General features: G+C 37.3%; 1 protein-coding gene across 20 annotated transcripts in view; it reads left to right on the top strand.

Moving 5' to 3' along the window:
- Window positions 1-18,736, top strand: part of PARD3 (par-3 family cell polarity regulator) — a 664,605-nt gene that overhangs the window by 255,022 nt on the left and 390,847 nt on the right. For all 20 annotated transcript variants that reach the window (XM_042991413.1, XM_042991418.1, XM_042991416.1 and 17 more), the window contains one exon: window positions 11,259-11,439. In XM_042991413.1, coding sequence (XP_042847347.1) covers window positions 11,259-11,439 — 181 coding nt within the window. The remainder of the gene's footprint in view (window positions 1-11,258; window positions 11,440-18,736) is intronic.

The following is an 18,736-nucleotide window of genomic DNA, read 5'->3' as shown; positions in this document are numbered from 1 at the left end:
AAGGTTGTTTACAGCAGACATGAGGTCCCACCTTTGTTTACCTAAACTGGTCTAGGGGACAAGAAAGACCCGAGTGTGCTACCTCAGGGTCAACAAGGCACCTTTCTTTTGCTGATTAGCTCAGCTCTGGGCAACTTTGCCCTGCTCCTGTCTATAGCCCTGTTTACCTGTTTTTTGTCTTTCCTTCTAGTGAAAGCAGCTCTCTACTATTGTAATAAATTGGAAGGTGCTTCCGCCCTTAAATCTTGTTTACCTAATCTTGGATGTTTTCATCCTGAGATTTCCTATTCCTATACCTGGGGGCCTTTGCCCTGTTTACCTAATCTTGTTTACCCAAACTTGGGTGTGTTCATCCTGTGGCTTTCTAATTCTTTATGCCTTGTTAACCCATCTGTGCAAGTTCAGGGAATTCCTAAGCTTATTCCCCACAATAGACTTGGGAGTGAAGGAGGCAATGGCACATCTTTGTGGGACCAGGATTGGAAGTATCATTTTCTCATTAAAGCTCAAATAACATCACGATTGGTGCTGTGGCTTATGGTAATGTATCTTTTGATTACAGTTCAGAGCAAGACATTGAAAGGCTGTGTGTGTATGGTTTTGGCTTGTCTCCTTATGCCGCATTTCCTCCATGTTTGACTTTGTTTAATAAAACCTTTATTTTTTAAAATTTAGATCCCCACATCCCAGATCATAGCATTCATAGTAGACATTACTCTTGAGGAAGTCTGTCATTTCCTGTTCATTAATGCAGCTGTTCCTGAGTATTATTCCTGAATAGCTATTTTTGAATCAATATGTTAACACATATTAGTAGTTAAGCATTAAATTGTGTACAGATTAAAACACCTTGTTGTTGAATCTTATTTCCACATCTTACTTTCCATATAGGTTGGAAGACTGGGAGAGGGGCACTGTGGGGAAGGCTCAATAGATGAGCTGTCTCTAAAATCTCAAGCTGTGGAGCTGGAAGTTTGGGTGGATTTGAGGTCTCTTCTCATGGTGCCGTGTGGGGCAAGGACCCCTGGCTCTTTGCCATTCTTAGCTTAGCCAGAAGAAAAGTGGCTAGCTTTCAGCATGCACATGTCATTTTAGCATTCCTTTCAAAGCTGTAGGTCTTTTTTTTTTTTTCATCAGATAAAGTATACTTAATTCTTGAAATGCTGATGAGGCACGGAATTAATCTTGCGAATATAACATTTAAAGTTTTTCAGTGGCGAGCTTGAGATTATCCTGCAGTGAGTTAGTTTTCATTGGTATAGTTTGTATTACTACTATTATAAAACATCATTGGCTCAAATATATTCTTTTAATATTGTTCTGCTTACTCAACCAGTAAAACAGTAGCTCTATTTAAATGAGCTTTTAATGAACCATGATAGCAAGTAAGGCTCAGAGAATGACTAAGGATTTAGTATTGTCTCTATGTCATTAAAGTAAGTTCAGTCATGAGAAAGTTTACAAATTGATTTAATAGTTTTTCCTTCATGTCTACATAATAATTAGTTATTACATCATTACATTTAATTCTGAGGTTCATATGGCTTCTTTCCCAGTTTTACCCACCATCATCTCTTTGAGCAAAAGCTGCATGTGTTCATGATAAAGTCACAACAAATGCCACCTCCTCCAGTTTGGAGTCAACCTATCTACATGTGATTAACCAATTTCAGAGTTATTTTCTTCTATCTTACTGTGCAATCTTACTTTTTATTAACACTTAAACAGTAGTGTAGTGTAGTTGTAACTTCATGGACGGGTACAAACAGAGCAGTGGCACTTGGTGATGGGGATGGGAGGGAGAGGGGTTTACATTATATCTGACAAGTGGGTCAGCGAGCTTATGGCTGCAGTATTTGCATATTTTTATTGTGGTTTGTGGTTGACATACTCAAGGCTATTAGTTGAACATTACTCTTAAATTGGGAATCTAATTACTCTGAAGGCTCAGTGGGTGATAGAGTGTATCATCCTGAGGGACAGCAGAATTAAATCCCAGCTCTGAAATGTAAGCTGGGGAGTATCATAGCTGAATGTTTCACTGTGATTTACAGATGAAGTACAGTGCCTTTTTAGGTATCTGTGACTTTCTTAAAGGATGCTATTAGCTCTTGTGGGACAGGTAACCTTTCAGCGCAGACAGGTAGGGGTGTGTGATGGTGTTGGTCTTCTTGATTGTTTAGGTAGCAAAATGGGAATGTGTTGCCCTCCTCTACGTGATACATTATTTAAAACAGCACTATTAAATATTTATCTAAGTAGATTACCTTCTAATGTGTAGATTACATACAGTGCTAATCTGTATAATCATGCTAGTATCTGTTTTTCTTTTATATAGGTGCTATAGGTTATTAAATGTGCTTTATGGGAAACAACTGTAAATGAAGGTTTTTGTTTATTTGTTTCGTTTTTAAAGGCATGGGTAAAGGGGAATTCAGGAACCCAAGTACTTGATCTATTTTTACCATGTTTTAAAAAAGTACATGCCTGAGTTAAAGGGGGTGGGGAAATTGGAATTATTGATATGTGTGATCCTAATTATAGAAATTCACAGGTTGACCTGCAGGAAAGAAAAGTCGTTTTTGGAATATAGGAGTTTAGAATTGTATATTTTGAAACACTATTACTTCAGTCAGAAAATACATATGTCTTTAATCACTTGGTTTTTATTATTAATTTTTAGAAATTTACTGCATTGTGCTGTAGCTCTCACATTTGCACTGCATTTTCTTTCTGTTACATTTATTATTTTAGCCAGATTTGCCCATGAAACCTCCCTGCCATTGCTCAGAGTTATGTGTTACCTCATTATTTTGGGGCATCATCATCATCATCACCAAAGTACTGTGTCAGGAAGAATATTGAAAAATGTGGGAAATGTGGATAATTCCCCACCAGAGGCACAATCAAGTGCATTTCCTCTTTTGTGTTTCTTGCTGATTTTTTTTTTTTTTTTTTTTTTTTTGAGGGAAGGAGAGAAAGAGCAAGGGAGGGGCAGAGGGAGAGGGAGAGAGAGAATCTTAAGCAGGCTCCACGCCCTGTGCAGACCTCATGCAGGGTTCTATCTCATAGTAGTGAGATCATGACCTGAGCTGAAATCAAGTCATGACCTGAGCTGAAATCAAGAGTCTGATGCTTAACTGAGTGGGCCACCCAAGTCCCCAGCTGATTTTGTTTTGATACTATAAACCAAAGGATTCCATGGAGTCTGGCTTACTCACTGAAGCCACTCATGTTCCAGAGGTGAAGAGAGAGTCTTATAGACATCTTCAAGTTCATTGTGGTTTTAGTATTTTTCCACATGCTTTGGATTTTCTCCAGGGCTAAAAATGTGATGCCTTTCTGAGGAATTACAAGTCTTTATTTCAAAGCCAAATAGTTTGGTGTATTATTGTATTGTTGTATTAATGTTGAGTATACAAAGGACATTAGTGAGACCCATCACAATCAACTTCCTCTGGGTATGTTCAGCCTGTATGTGAAAGAAATCAACAGAGGCAGAAGGAGAGATAATTCAAAGGCTGTGGCAGTGAAATGGCTTCTGAGGCTGTGTGGGGTCTGAACTTAGAGGGTTTTGAGACCTCACGTAGACAGCTACTTGACTTAAGTCACCTGTCATTTTCCTGTAGGAAGACAGAATCTGTAAGATCTTTGGATTCTTTTAAAAAAGCTTGTCTGTTTAAAACTGAGTGATGATATCACCAGCATGGAATGGTTTAAAATTATCTCGCTTTCCCTCAGATATGTTCAGACAGTTTTAGGTAGTGGTATCAAAATTATGTTAATTTGGTAAGTTGGGTTATTACCTTTGGTGAATCAAGAATGAACAGAATCCTATTCAAAGACTCATACATGATTCTAGTCTGCAGCTTCCCAGTGGGTGTGCTGTCAATATGTTACATGTTCCAGGGGCAGGAGGTTTGTGAGAAAAAAAGGATCTTTGAAGTTGGATAGATTTTATTTCCAGTTCTCAGATTCATTCTGTACTTATTTATAGTTAAATTCTGGTCATATTAATCTCTCTGAATCGCAGGTTTCTTTTCTGTGGAATGAAGTCTAAAAGTGGCCCCATTTTTGTGGGAAGAGTTGAGGGGAGGATGTAGGGCACCTGCAAAGAAATGCATTGTGTGGTTATTGTGATGTTGTGATGTTGAATTGTTCTAGCAAGGATTCTCCTTTCCTTTTCTTGTTTTTTTGTTTGTTTTTTTGTTTTGGTTTTTGTTTTTTTGGTATGTGTGGGTGTTTTCCCTCCTCTTATTGTTGGTGTGTGGTAGAGCTTTGCCTCAGTCTTCAGTGACTCTTGAAACTGATCCTCAGGGGCGCCTGGGTGGCTCAGTTGGTTAAGCATCCAACTTTGGCTCAGGTCATGATCTCATGGTTCATGGGTTTGGGCCCCACGTCGGGCTCTGTGCTGACAGCTCAGGGCCTTGGAGCCTTCTTTGAATTTTGTGTCTCCCTCTCTCTCTGCCCCTCCCCTGCTCACACTCTGTCTCTTTCTCAAAAATAAATAAAGATTAAAAAAAAAATTAAAAAAAAAAGAAGAGAACTTTTATTTATTTATTTTTTATTTTTTAATTTTTTAAAATGTTTATTTATTTTTGAGAGAGAGAGAGAGACAGACAGACAGACACAGAACATGATCATGGGAGGGGCAGAGAGAGGGAGACACAGAATCTGAAGCAGGCTTCTGGCTCTGAGCTGTTAGCACAGAGCCTGATGTGGGGCTTGAACTCACAAACTGTGAGATCATGACCTGAGCCCAAGTCAGAGGCTCAACCGACTGAGCTAACCAGGTACCCCAAAGAAGAGAAAGTTCTACACAGAGTGGGGCACCCGGGTGGCTCAGTCGGTCAAGTGTCCAACTTCGGCTCAGGTCATGATCTCGTGGTTCATGAGTTTGGGCCCTGCGTTGGGCTTTGTGCTGACAGCTCAGAGCCTGGAGCCTGCTTTGGATTCTGTGTCTCCCTCTCTTTCTGCTCCTCCCCCACTTGCATGAGCATTCTCTCTCTCTCTAAAAAATAAATAAACATTAAAAAAATTAAAAAAAAAACGATCCTCAAATTTACAAAAGTATGTATTTATCAACCAACACAGTGTAACTTAATAACAGCTAGTGGTGAATGTGTGCTTGTGTTCTGACGGTGGATATACCTTATCTCTTTATTTGTCGTAACACATCTAGGAGGATAGGCAAGGGCACTGTACTAATTTCCTATTGCTGCTGTGACAAATTACTAGAAACTCATGGCTTAAAACATCACAAATTGACCAACTCACAGTTCTGTAGGGTAGAAGTCTGACATGGGTCTCACTGGGCTAAAATCAAGGCATGAGCAGAGCTCTGATCCTTTCCAGAGGTCCTAGGAGAAAATCCATTTTTTTTGCCTTGCAGAGGCTTCTTTCTTACATTCCTTAGTTTATGGCTTCCTTTATTCATTTAAAATTTTTTTTTTTTTAACGTTTATTCATTTTGGAGACAGAGAGAGACAGAGCATGAACGGGGGAGGGTCGGAGAGAGGGAGACACAGAATCTGAAACAGGCTCTAGGCTCTGAGCTGTCAGCACAGAGCCTGACGCGGGGCTCGAACTCACGGACCGCGAGATCATGACTTGAGCCGCTGTTGGCCAACCGCTGTTGGCCGCTTAACCTACTGAGCCACCCAGGCGCCCCCCTTTCTTCATTTTAAAAGCCAGCAATGTAGCGTCTATCTAACCATTGTCACATCTCTCTCTGACCACAGTTGGGAAAGTTTTTCTACTTTACTAGATTTGTGTGATTACCCCCTTCTCAGGATAATCCAGGATAATCTCTCCAGTTTAACGTCCTTCATCTGAATCATATTTTATTCTCTTTATTTATTTTGAGAGAATGAGAGAGCAATTGACAGAGGGGCAGAGAGAGAGAGGGAGAGAGAGAATCCCAGGCAGGCTTCGTGCTGTTAGCATGGACCGGATGTGGTCTCAATCCAGGAGAACATAACCTGAGCTGAAATCAAGACTTGAATGCTTAACCGACAGAGCCACCCAGGTGCCCCTGAATCATATTTTAAAGTCCCTTTTGTCATGGAAGGTTAACATCCACTGGTTCTTGGGTTTGGGGCATGGGCAACAAGGGGCATTATTCTGTCTACCACAACCACCATTCTCTTTTTCAATATGAGGACCATAAGGCTTAGAGATAGTTGAGGCCAGTGGATTTACCAACACCCACCGACAAAGTAAGATCAGAGCTAGTTTGGAATGGAAGTCTCTTTGATTCTGAATCCTGTGCTCTTAGCCTCTTTGTTACATGCAGTTCTGGGCTCTCAGCATGTGATTGTACCTTAACATTAAAGGGGGTTTATAAGTGTTTGTGCGGTTTTAAAAACAGTTTGGAGGATTCTAATGTTTCTGAGTTAAAATGATTTGTCCTGAGGTAGGTGAGGAATGTATGGCCAAGTTTGGAGTTTATTTGTCTGTGGGTTTATCCTGAAGTGTGGGTGTTACCCTAAATTCAGCATGTCTGTTTTTATGGAGACTTGACTGATGAATGGATCAGAAGAAAGATTAAGCCATAACTATTGAAAGTAAAAATGAACTTTCAAAACTGATCTACTTCATGGACAGCAGCAAAGATTCCATCTGTTAAAATATGGGTATGAGTCATGTTTCACAAATTTAAAAGCAGACATTTCCTTAATTTTTTGAAGGGCATGATAGAGATTTTTAATATGTGATGTTTTGTGAAGGTCTCGTTTTCTTTTGCTCTGCTACTATATGCATTCTTGCAGAGTAGATTTTCTAAAATTATATACCCTTCCCAATTTAACACAAAATTACTTCATATCCGCACCTGGCACTTAAATTTTGGTTTAAAAGAAAGCTGTGGAAATTGTATGTTATTGGCATATTGCAAATCACCAACTGTGATTCTGCCACTGAAATTCAAACAGCATTTGTTCGTGACACAGTCCAGATTTCATAATACTTGTGTTTTCTAAAAATGCGGGAGATAATTATTGAAACTAATATACATGTATAAGTTCTTCCATGTGTGGCATTTAAAGACTCGTTCTTTGTAATTTGCAATCTCCATTTTCAGTTTGCAGAAAGGACTTGATTCTTCAGAGAACACACCATTGTAAAAAGTTAATAACAAAACTTGAATTTCATTTGCTTCCAATTAAACGCCAAATGTCAGAGCTTAATATCTTCAAAATGCATATTAAGCCACACACCTTGTGAGAAGTCTTATGATATTAAAATCAAGGATGAAAATTCAGAATCTCAGTGAAGAGCTTAAAATGGATATCATTAGTTTATCAGGGTTACTGAGGTACCTTGACTTTTGGCTTTATTTTGCAAGTTCAAAATTATAAATTGGATGTTACTGGATGGATGAGCATTCTAGTGCAGGGTTATCAAATTATGGCCTGTGGGCCAAATTTGGTCCACCACCTGCTTTGTAAACAAAGTTTTATTTAAACCTATTTTATTTAAACCATGCTCATTTATTTATGTATTGCCAGTGGCTGTTTTTATGCTACAATGGCAAAGTAGAATAGTTGTGAGGGAGGCTGCATGGATTGCACAGCTCCAAAAATATTTACTATCTAGATCTTTCAATAGTTTACTGACCCCTGATCTAGTAGAATGTGTGTGTTACTAATCCTGGGAGATTCTTGCCAGTCAGTGTCAGATAAATAGGCTGATTTTATTTCTGTATATGGAAACTTCAGTGTATATATACAAACACCTTTCCATTTTTTTAACTGCTAAGGATTTCTTTTCCCATTTATATTGCTTATTGTAAGGTTGAGTGGTCCAACTATTTGTCCTACTTTAATTTCTTCTTACCACTTAACCTCCCTCCATGTTGTTTAATCAGCTAATTATATATGATGCCACAGCAGGGTTCTGAGCTTCATGTTTGTTTACATGTCTCTGTGACCTTAGGTTTTCTTTTTTTGTCTTATGAATTAATTGATGGTATATAAATGTTCATGGAAATAGCATTTGCTCAATGACACTAGTCTCTCAGAAATAAAGATTGGAATGATTAAGTATTTACCATGGTCTGTAAATTCCTCTTACTGTCCTTTAACTGATAGGACTATTCACATTGGAAAAGCTTGAATTGGAGGTAGAAGGAGTGGGGATTTTGGGGGTCAGTCATGGTTCCACTTTCCTTGGAAGCCAAGGTTAGTTTGCAAGCATAGAATTGCAGTGTGAATGACCAAGAAGGTACGACTGGTCCTTAGATCTTCATTAATTACTCTGAGATTTTCAAGGACTGCCACTGTTTCATGATAAAAAGAAATAGATTGAATTTTAATTTTCATGGTACTTTGTAATGCTGTATTATGATATTGTAGTTTTGAAATAATTTTTTTTTTTTTTAATTTATTTTTGGGACAGAGAGAGACAGAGCATGAACGGGGGAGGGGCAGAGAGAGAGGGAGACACAGAATCAGAAACAGGCTCCAGGCTCTGAGCCATCAGCCCAGAGCCTGACGCGGGGCTCGAACTCACGGACCGCGAGATCGTGACCTGGCTGAAGTCGGACGCTTAACCGACTGCGCCACCCAGGCGCCCCTGAAATAATTTTATATTTGAGAAAAATTGCAAAAATAGTATAGACTGTTTCCACATACCCTTCATTCGCCTCTAATGTAATAGTGGACATAACTGTAGGACATACCAAAGGTAGGAAACTAGTAACATTGAGTCAATACTGTCTGTAGCCCTCATCTGAATTTTGTCTTTTTTTTTTTTTATAAATGTATGATTTATAAATGTATGACTTTTTTTTTAATGTTTTTTTATTTTTGAGAGAGAGAGCACAAACAGGGGAGGGGCAGAGAGAGAGGGGGAGGGGGACAGAAGATCCAAAGCAGACTCCATGCTGACAGCAGCAAGCCCATTGAGGGGCTCAAACTCACAAACCTTGAGATCATGACCTGAGCTGAAGTAGGACACTCAACCGACTGAGCCATCCATGCACCTCTTGTCTCTTTTCTACTAATGTCCTTTTTGTAGCCCAGGATCCAGACAAGGACCGCACACTGCTCTGTCTCTTCCAACTTCCACAATTTCATAAGCTTTTCGTTGACTTTCATGACTTTAATATTTTTAAAGAGTTATTTTATACAAGGCCCCTTGAGTTGGATATATCTGATGTTTTCTGATGATTAGATCAAAGATACACATTTTCAGCAGGAATCACACAGAAGTAATTTTATATCCTTCTCTGCATTTTATCAGAGGATGATATGACTTATTACTGGTGATGTTAACCTTGGTAAAGTGGTTTCTGCAAGTTTCTCCCCTGCAAAGATACTATTTTTCTCTTTTTAATTGAAAAATATTTTGTGGGGAGATACTTTGAGATCTGCAAATACCCTGTTTCTCATCATATTCTCACCCAGTAGTTTTAGCTTCCACTGGTGATCTCGCCTGCAACAACTATTGCTGTGGAGATTGCTTGGTGATTTCTTCTATTTCCATCATTTCTTCTATAACTATTAATTGCAATGCTATGGTGTGGAAGAGCTGTCTATTTTCCACCATTAATGATTTCTCCAAAGATTTACTTATATCATCATGGATTCACACATATTTATTTTGGGGCTAAAATCTAACTGTATTATTATTTACTTGTTTACAGGTTGTCTCAGCTTTGGCCATTGGGACTTCTTTCTGGTTGGCACCTGATTTTTTTTTTTTTTAAACTATGTTTTTTTATTTTTTAGAGTCAGAGAGACAGAGCGTGAGTGGGGGAGGGGCAGAGAGAGCGGGGGACACAGAAACCGAAGCAGGTTCCAGGCTCTGAGCTGTCAGCACAGAGCCCGATGTGGGGCTCGAACTCATGAACTCTGAGATCACGACTTGAGCCGAAGTTGAACACTCAATCTACTGAGTCACCCAGACACCGTCCCTTTCTTTTTTTACGTTTATTTATTTGTTTTGAGAGAGAGAGTGTGTCAATGAGGGAGGGGCAGAGAGAGAGGGAGAGAGAAAGAGAATCCCAGCCAGGCTTCATGGTGTCAGCACAGAGGCCAGTGCGGGTCTCAAATGCACGGAATCATGAGATTTAGACCTGAGCCAAAACCAAGAGTCAGATGCTTAACCGACTGAGCCACCCAGATGTCCCACACCTGATTCCCTTTGATGTGCCTCCTTCACTTTTGAGTACTGCTTTACTTTTTAGCATTGCCAAGGTGTTCCAGGCCTATCTATCATTTTCTCTGCCCCAACCCTGGAATCAGCTATTTTTCTAGGGAGCCCTTGTTCATTTATTGGAAAATGGTATCAGAGGCCAAGATTCAGGCACGTGTGTTCCTTCACACTGGGTGTGATCGCTTCTAGGACCTCTCAGTGGGCAGGGCTAAGAACCACACATGCATTAACATTCATCCATCCCTATCTTGTCAGTCTACCTGCCCGCTTACAAAACCACATATTTATATTGATGCCTGTAATTTCAATCTAACATCACAGAATTTATTTCCTTATTTGTAATTTCTGTTTCTGACAGTGAAAATTTTGACTTTCATTATTTAAAATATTTTTCTTTCTTATTCATTACTCGTGTGTGTGTGTCTGTCTGTCTAATAGTGTGAGAATTTGTAAGCCATGCACTTGTGAGAAACAAATTTATGTGAAAGTTGTTTTTTTCTCTAACCTTAGATTAAGCAGTGAAAATAGTTTTCTAAAATTACTTAATTCTTTTCTCTCCTGCCTCCTTCATTGTTCCTATTTTCTTTCTTTCAACCCTGTTCTTAGTAACTTCTGGGCGATAACTGTCTTTTATCCTTCCTATATTTCTTATGCACAAATGGGCAGACACATGTCTAATTTTTAATACTCTTTCCTACTGAGTGAAAGGTACCTTCTACCTTTTGCTGTATATACAGTACTATATATCATACATATGCATTACATATAAAAATCCATTTTCTTTTCCTCTTAGTATATCATTTACAAAAAGATTTAAATCGACCCTATTTCCTTTAGCATTCTGTGATATAAAACCATTTTATTATTTTTCATCCTTAGAGTTTTGGATTTGAAATGCACAACTGAGAAATAAAAAAGTAAACCATCAAAACTCAGGGAAAGACTGTTTCTTTGAAGTTTGGCTTCCTAAGACATAACATTTCTGCGTGCTTAGATAGCAGTATTTCTCCTCTATGGATTTATGTCCAATGTGGTATAAGTTTTTGGTAGCAATTATAAATGCCTTTGTTTATAAATTCAAATTTACCTTCCATTTCTAGCTGGTGGCAGTGTTTGATGAGCAAGATCCACATCATGGAGGTGACGGCACCAGTGCCAGCTCCACGGGCACCCAGAGTCCAGAGGTATTTGGCAGTGAGCTGGGCACCAGCAGTGTCTCCGCCTTTCAGCCTTACCAAGCGACAAGCGAGATTGAAGTGACACCTTCAGTCCTTCGTGCAAGTAAGTGAAGGCTCTTTCTTCTCTGCATGTTTCATCGTAATTTGCAGGGATGCCAACTCTTGTTATCCAGCCATGCTCCTGTGAATGGAGTTCATTATCTGTTTTTATCAAAACTGATTAAGTTTAGGACCTGGGCAAATGTCTTTTGCTGGAGAGGTAGGCAAGATTCTTCACACATTAATATATTAGGTTTATTTTACTTTAGACTGGTAGACTTTTAATCGCTCACCCAAGGTAAGTAAGGATAACTGTAAAGTTATATTACCTGAATTTTTCTTTCCGTGTATTTCTTCTGAATGTTAGATCAAATAGGAAATAGTCAAAGGCCTCACAGTGAATCAGAGCATAGCATCTCTGATTGATAATCAACTTGGATACAGCCATTACTTGAACTCTATCTAAACAGCAGGTGATGAAGTGACTGCAGGGATAGAATTATCTTCAGAGATTTGGAAGAGTGGCTGTTAGAATACATTCCGCAGGAAGGAAAATACAGGGCTTCTTGAGTTTATATTAGGAATTTGGGGTCATAGAGTACTCAAGTTCTAGAATATTTGCCTGAATAATTCTGTCTGCCATTCCTACAGATTTAGTCAGAAAAGTGAAGAACTTTTGGTAAAAATAAATTCAGTGTTTGTAATTATCTAATCTTATAATTGAGCAGTTGTTAAGAAGGTCCATTTCAATAAATTTATAAGTTAAAAATTGTTATCTTTTAGTCACATTTATGTAGAAACATTGCGGTTTTTCAAGTGCTGTGTGATTTTGCCAATAGTCTTTAGTACATCTTTGTGTATAATAGGTAATAATATATAATATTATATTATATATTTTATATTTTATTATATATATTATATTATATTATAATTATATATTATATATAATTATATATATTATATAATATTTATATATAATATTATATATTAATATATAATATATAATTGTATATAATTATAATTATATATATTATATTATAATATCTCTATAATAATACACAGAATCCTAAATAGAATATAGTTAGATAGTATTTAGAATATATGGTTTATTCTTATAAAATTTAGGTTTGTATGCATGTATAAACATATTTTTAAACTAATTTTGTGGAAATAACATTTGATTACTACATGAATATGCTATTTTAAAAACCTTGCTGGATTTACTTCAGGCAACATTCCTCAAAATGCGAGGTATGTACCATGCATGGCATGGTGTGCAAGGCAATATGTAAGTGGTACACTAGTTACTTTTTCGGTTGTATAGCAGCTCATTAAGTCTGTGTTTTTAGTGGTTGCTTGGAATAAACTCACTTATTATTATATTTTTTAATGTTTATTTATTTATTTATTTAGAGAGAGAGAGACTGCACATGCAAGTGAGGGAGGGAGGGGCAGAGAGAGAATCCCAAGCAGGCTTCACGCTGTCAGTACAGAGCCCTACATGGGCCTCGATCTCACGAACCATGAGATCATGACCTGAGCAGAAATCAACAGTCAGACACTTAACCAATTGAGCCACCCAGGTGCCCCTAAATCCATTTATAAAAAGTAGATTGCCCAAATGTGATTTAAAGTAAATTTTAAGGCTGTCAGTGCCGAGCCTGCTTGGGATTCTGTCTCCCTCTCTCTTTGCTCCTCCCTTGCTCATGCACGCACACACTCTCTCTCTCTCAAAATAAGTAAACTTTAAAGTAAATTTTTTTTTTAAACGTTTATTTATTTTTGAGACAGAGAGAGACAGAGCATGAACAGGGGAGGGGCAGAGAGAGAGGGAGACACAGAATCTGAAACAGGCTCCAGGCTCTGAGCTGTCAGCACTGAGCCCGACGCGGGGCTCGGACTCACGGCCCGCGAGATCATGACCTGAGCCGAAGTCGGACGCTTAACCGACCAAGCCACTCAGGCGCCCCAGTAAATTTTTAATTAAATAATACTATAGGTATTCAGGTGCCTGATATTTGGAAAATAGTGTCTTTATGTGAATAATTGCACCCTAATATACATAATTAAATATAGAGCTTTTTCTTATGTTGTTGTAGTTTTTCATTCATGTGTTTTATAAAGCCGGATGTGCCTTTAATGTAGCTGCTCCTTAAAAAAGTGTTGGAGGAAAGGTAAATGCTGTCTTTATGTTAAGAAGAATTTGAATGGCATACTTTCCATCAAGTTTTGTCTTTTGACTATTCTTCACTCAGCAACATTTCTTTTTTTTTTTTTTTTTTTTTTTTTTTAATTTTATTTATTTTTGGGACAGAGAGAGAGCGAGCATGAACGGGGGAGGGGCAGAGAGAGAGGGAGACACAGAATCGGAAACAGGCTCCAGGCTCCGAGCCATCAGCCCAGAGCCTGACGCGGGGCTCGAACTCACGGACCGCGAGATCGTGACCTGGCTGAAGTCGGACGCTTAACCGACCGCGCCACCCAGGCGCCCCTCTCAGCAACATTTCTTAACCACCACCACCCACATTTGGCTGGTCCTGTTGTGTTAAAATTTAAATGCTGTTTTCAACACAAAATCTCTCTTTTACCTTGTCTTTATTGAGAAAAGGAACTTTTATTTGAAATGTCTTATAGCCATCAGTGGGAGAATATGTAAATATTACTTTTCAGTTCTGAATTTTATATGCTAAGTTTATTTAGATTTTATGGTTTGGGCAGCCCCTGGGCAAGTGTTTGGTAAGCATCTACTAAACACAAGGTTTAGTGACTATGTAAAAGTTACCCATTATATACGAATCCCCTGTCTATTAAGATGATTGGTCATACTGTATTAATACCACTCACTCAAACATAGTACAAGAGTTGGACTATGATGGGCCAGGCATTGTGATAGGTGATGAGTCCAGAGTTGAGTTAATAAGGCCTCATCCTTGTCAACAAGGAATTTATGTTTAGTGGTCTTCCTGATTTACAAATATGGAAATAATCTAGTGATATATAGAAATTTGTGGAATTGGGGAATAATCAAATCTAATTAAGTGCATGGTTAATATAAGGTTTCAGGTAAATAAACTCCTAATACTTAAACTTAGAGAAAGAAAGTGATAACTCTATATGTTTTCCAAGTTTTGCTATGAATGAATTCATTCCTCTACTTCTTTGCATGAAGAATTGATGTATACAATTTTTTTTTTTTCTGAGTAAAGCAGGGAACATTAAGTTTGAGAATTAAAATAAAGCTTAGGTGTATTTAATACACAGAATTCTCATATTCAGGTCTTTTTATGCTTTTTTATAAGTTGACAGTAGTTTGTCCTTGTAATACATATAAAGCAAGAACCTTGAGGTAGTTAAATTAGTGGTTCTCAGGTATGAGTGATATTTTCCCACAAGGGATAATTGCAAATATATGGAGATATTTTTGGTTGTCACAACTGGCAAAGATGGGGTATACTGTGAGCATCTGATTAAGGCCGAGGATGTTGCCAAACATCCTACAAGGCATAGGACAGTTCCTCACATCAACTATCCTGCCCCAAATGTCAATAGTGCTGAGGTAGAGAAACCCTGAATTAATGAATCATCGTCTTTATGGTCAAAATAGCAGTTATCTAAGAGACATTAAAACTAACACTTGATAAAAATTTTCTTGAGCCTAGTATATTGAACAGTGTTCTGAATTATACCCTTAAACTGAAGGACAAAAAATGATGACTAGCTAATAATGATATTCCTCATAGAAGGTAATCAATAGAGGGAATTATGGGCAGTATTACACAAACAGTGCAAATATAAATATTAGCACTAAAATAAGTTTTTTTTAATTCCAAAAAATGTGCTTTAAAAAATGAAAAAGTAAATAAAATAGACCACATAGTGAAAGACTATATAAAAAGCTTCATAGGTTGAAGAAATCAAGTAAAAAAAGGATAACCATAAAGAATAGGTACCTGCAGGGAATGGAGAGAATAAGATGAACGAAATGGAATCGAAGCAAGGCTGACTTAAAACCTCTTGTTTTGTATAGTTTGCATTCAAAGCATGTTATATTTTATGTAGTTAATAATAAAATTTTAATACTATTAATAGTTTAATAGTAATTCTTAAAAATCATTTGACATAACTAAACATAAATTATATGTCCAGTTGGTTGCTCAGTCATCCAAGAGTAACTATTTCAGGTAACTATAAATATTAGTAATTTGTACCACCAAGGGAAGATGGAAAAAAAAAAAAGCATGAAACAAACGAACCTTGCAACAGTTTGTTGTTGGTAACATTGGTACCATTAGCCTTAGATTGTTGGGTGGATATTATGAGATGGAGGAAATGAAGAATTATAATAATATTCTAATTCTATTTCTTGTGCCATTGAGGATTCAGGATTCGGGGTATAGAGGAAAAGGAATACAGATACAACTTAGAGTAGAATACATAAAAATCCCATGATTCTCAATTTGGATAGGACATATAATGAATCTATGGTGTGTTTCATTTCACACACATACAAAAATAAATAAAAATAAAAAGAAGGAGGAAGGAAGGGAAGATTCTATATGCATTTACTGAATATGTCTAGAATTAATGCCCCAGCCCAATAACTGAACATTCCCTGATATCTAGACTGTACTTTGGGAATTGCATTTTCCATTCAAAAGGACCAGAACTGTCCTTTTGGACATTCATGGAGAAATGGCTGAATTCTGGTTCAGGGAGGAAATGTAGGAGATGATTCTGGATCATCCTGCCATATAAGAAAATAATGAAGCTATGAAAGATTACTAGAGTTGTGTCAGCAGGGCCCAGGAGTCATATGGAAGTTCCCACTGGCACAGGAGAGACTATTAGAACATTAATAAGGTTAGTAAATAGCAGTGTATTCTTGAATTCATAATGACGATAAGTAAACAAGCAAGGATGGGGTGCCTGGGTGGCTCAGTCAGTTAAGTATGCGACTTCGGTTCAGGTCATGATCTTGCAGTCCATGGGTTTCAGCCCCACATTGGGCTCTGTGCTGACAGCACAGAGCCTGGAGTTGCTTGGGATTCTGTGTCTCCCTCCTGCTCTGCCCCTCCCTTGCTTGTGCTCTGTCTCTCTCTCTTTCAAAAATAAATAAACATTAAAAGATTAAAAAAATAAGTAAACAAGCAAGGTGAAGGATACTAATGGATCAACTTATTATTTGGGAAACTGATAAAAGAATTAAAGAATTCGGTATCTCTCCTCTCTTTCCTGTATGAATAGTATTATTGGGTAACTAAGTAGTAGATGAAAGGGAAGTTTCTTTGTATAGAAGTATCATAGCCAATAAGTGACGAGGTAATAATAGAATTAGAATATTACTAATTTGCCATTCCTGATGAAATAATGAATCTATGTACTTATCATCAATTACTTGCTAATATAAAAAAGATAATAAATTAAGGAGAGTGGACTAAGTATCATGTGCCTCCTGATGGAAGAATATAATACTATGAAGTGGTCTTGACAAAAGAAATTAAATTTCAATCCGATCAAACATCTAGATCCAACTGCCAATTTTTTAGAAAATACCAGATACCTGGAAGCATGTTAACACCATAGGGATGCAATCAGTCAGGTCAAGACTGTGGGAAATTATAGAAGTCCAGTGACCCAGGTTCTTCAATAGGTCAAGTGCAAGGTAGGGGAAAGAGATGGAGAAAGGAACACAGATTAATAGACACCTAAGAGACACAACATCCAATCATAATGTATGAATCTTGTTTAATGCCTGATTTAAATGAAACAGTATAACAAACGAATACCAGTCGTAGGCTAATTGGTGAGTTGAGCACTGATTGAGTATTTGATATTAAGCAAGTATTTATTTCCTTTTACATGTGCTATGTTATTGAAATTATTTTCCAAAAAGTCTTTATCTTTTTGTAATACATACTGAGTTAGGTTGTTGGAAATGATATATCTGGAATTTGCTTCAAAATAAACAGGCTGGGTAAGTGAGGAATGGGTAGCTGAGTGGCTATATGGGGATTTAGTATGCTGTTCTGTTTTCATATGTGTTTATAATTATTCTTAATAAACGTGTGTGTACTTTTTCAAGGAAACACATGCATAGTGCTCTTATTTAACAGTTTCACAGTTTACTTAATTTCAGTTTTTCTTCAGCTTTGTTTCATTTAACGTAACTCAGAATTTTAACCCAATATATTTTTAGGCTTGAATATCTTTGGTTAGTCATCTTTTCAAATTTCTCTGAAACTAAGAAAATATATCCAAGTTTTAACTCTTAAATTTTTCATAAAATGCAGATATACTGCCCTCCCCTCCCCTCCCCTCCCCTCCCCTCTCCTCTCCTCTCCATTCTTGAAGACTTTTTGTGGAGGTCAGATGTTCCAGGGAAGTCCGATCTTAGAATCGTGCCAGGTTCCTTTTCACCCCAGAATGCTAAATTTTTTGTATTAACTCTGGAAAACTCAGACTGAAGATTCAAGGTTCCTTTGGAACTGGCCCATGCCCTAATAATTGTAAAATTTCTGGAAACGGTATTGCTATAGAAATGTTGTGAAAGTGCCCTAAGCTGTGTCAATTTTACAGTTAGTTTTTATCCATTACTGGCAAAATTTTATTTAAATAGTGCTGTTTGATTAATTACTAAGATTTTACTAGTTTCCTAACTTTTAGAACTTAAAGAAATGTTGATAATTATTACAGAAGGATTGTGTCCTAAAATTAGCACCTCTTTCCTTTTCTTTCTTGATCTCACAACTTTTTTTCTTACCCAAGCATATGCACATTGATTTTGCCTTGCCAAGAGAGCCAAGATCTTTGCTTTAGAAATCTATTCTCTTAACATGAACTGGTATTAGAATACTATTTTCCGGATTTGATTTAAATATATATTGAAAAATAGAAATAATATTCCTATTGTATTTCCTTTTAACTTGTGAAGTGGAGCATGGCATACAAATGGTATTCTCGGTATTTCAAATAATTACCTTCTTACTGTGCAAGTTCTATTCAGCATATAAAACTCATCCAGTTTTGTTGTAGATGCAATCTGATTATTACATGTTGACAAGGTCATATATCTATTAATTGGATTGGAGATGGGATACAAAATTGCTGTAATTATTGTAATTTTCTAGCTAATTGCAGGGTTGGTGGTGAATATTTTACTTCTGCAAAATGAAAAACAGTATTCCATCAGAAGTTGTTTTATGGGGTTTCAGACATTTTGTTTTATATCTTTGTTGCTTTTTGCCCACAAAGTATCTCTTTTGTATTTTTTGTGTATTGATCTGCCTCTGAATGTCAGAGTGCTCATTGGAAGGGATCAGTGGAAGCAGGCACAGACAGAGAGCTGGGTAGTACTCTCAGCT

Source organism: Panthera tigris, chromosome B4 (genome assembly GCF_018350195.1).
Source record: "Panthera tigris isolate Pti1 chromosome B4, P.tigris_Pti1_mat1.1, whole genome shotgun sequence".
Classification (NCBI taxonomy): domain Eukaryota; kingdom Metazoa; phylum Chordata; class Mammalia; order Carnivora; family Felidae; genus Panthera; species Panthera tigris.
This window is presented reverse-complemented; position numbering and strand designations above follow the sequence as displayed.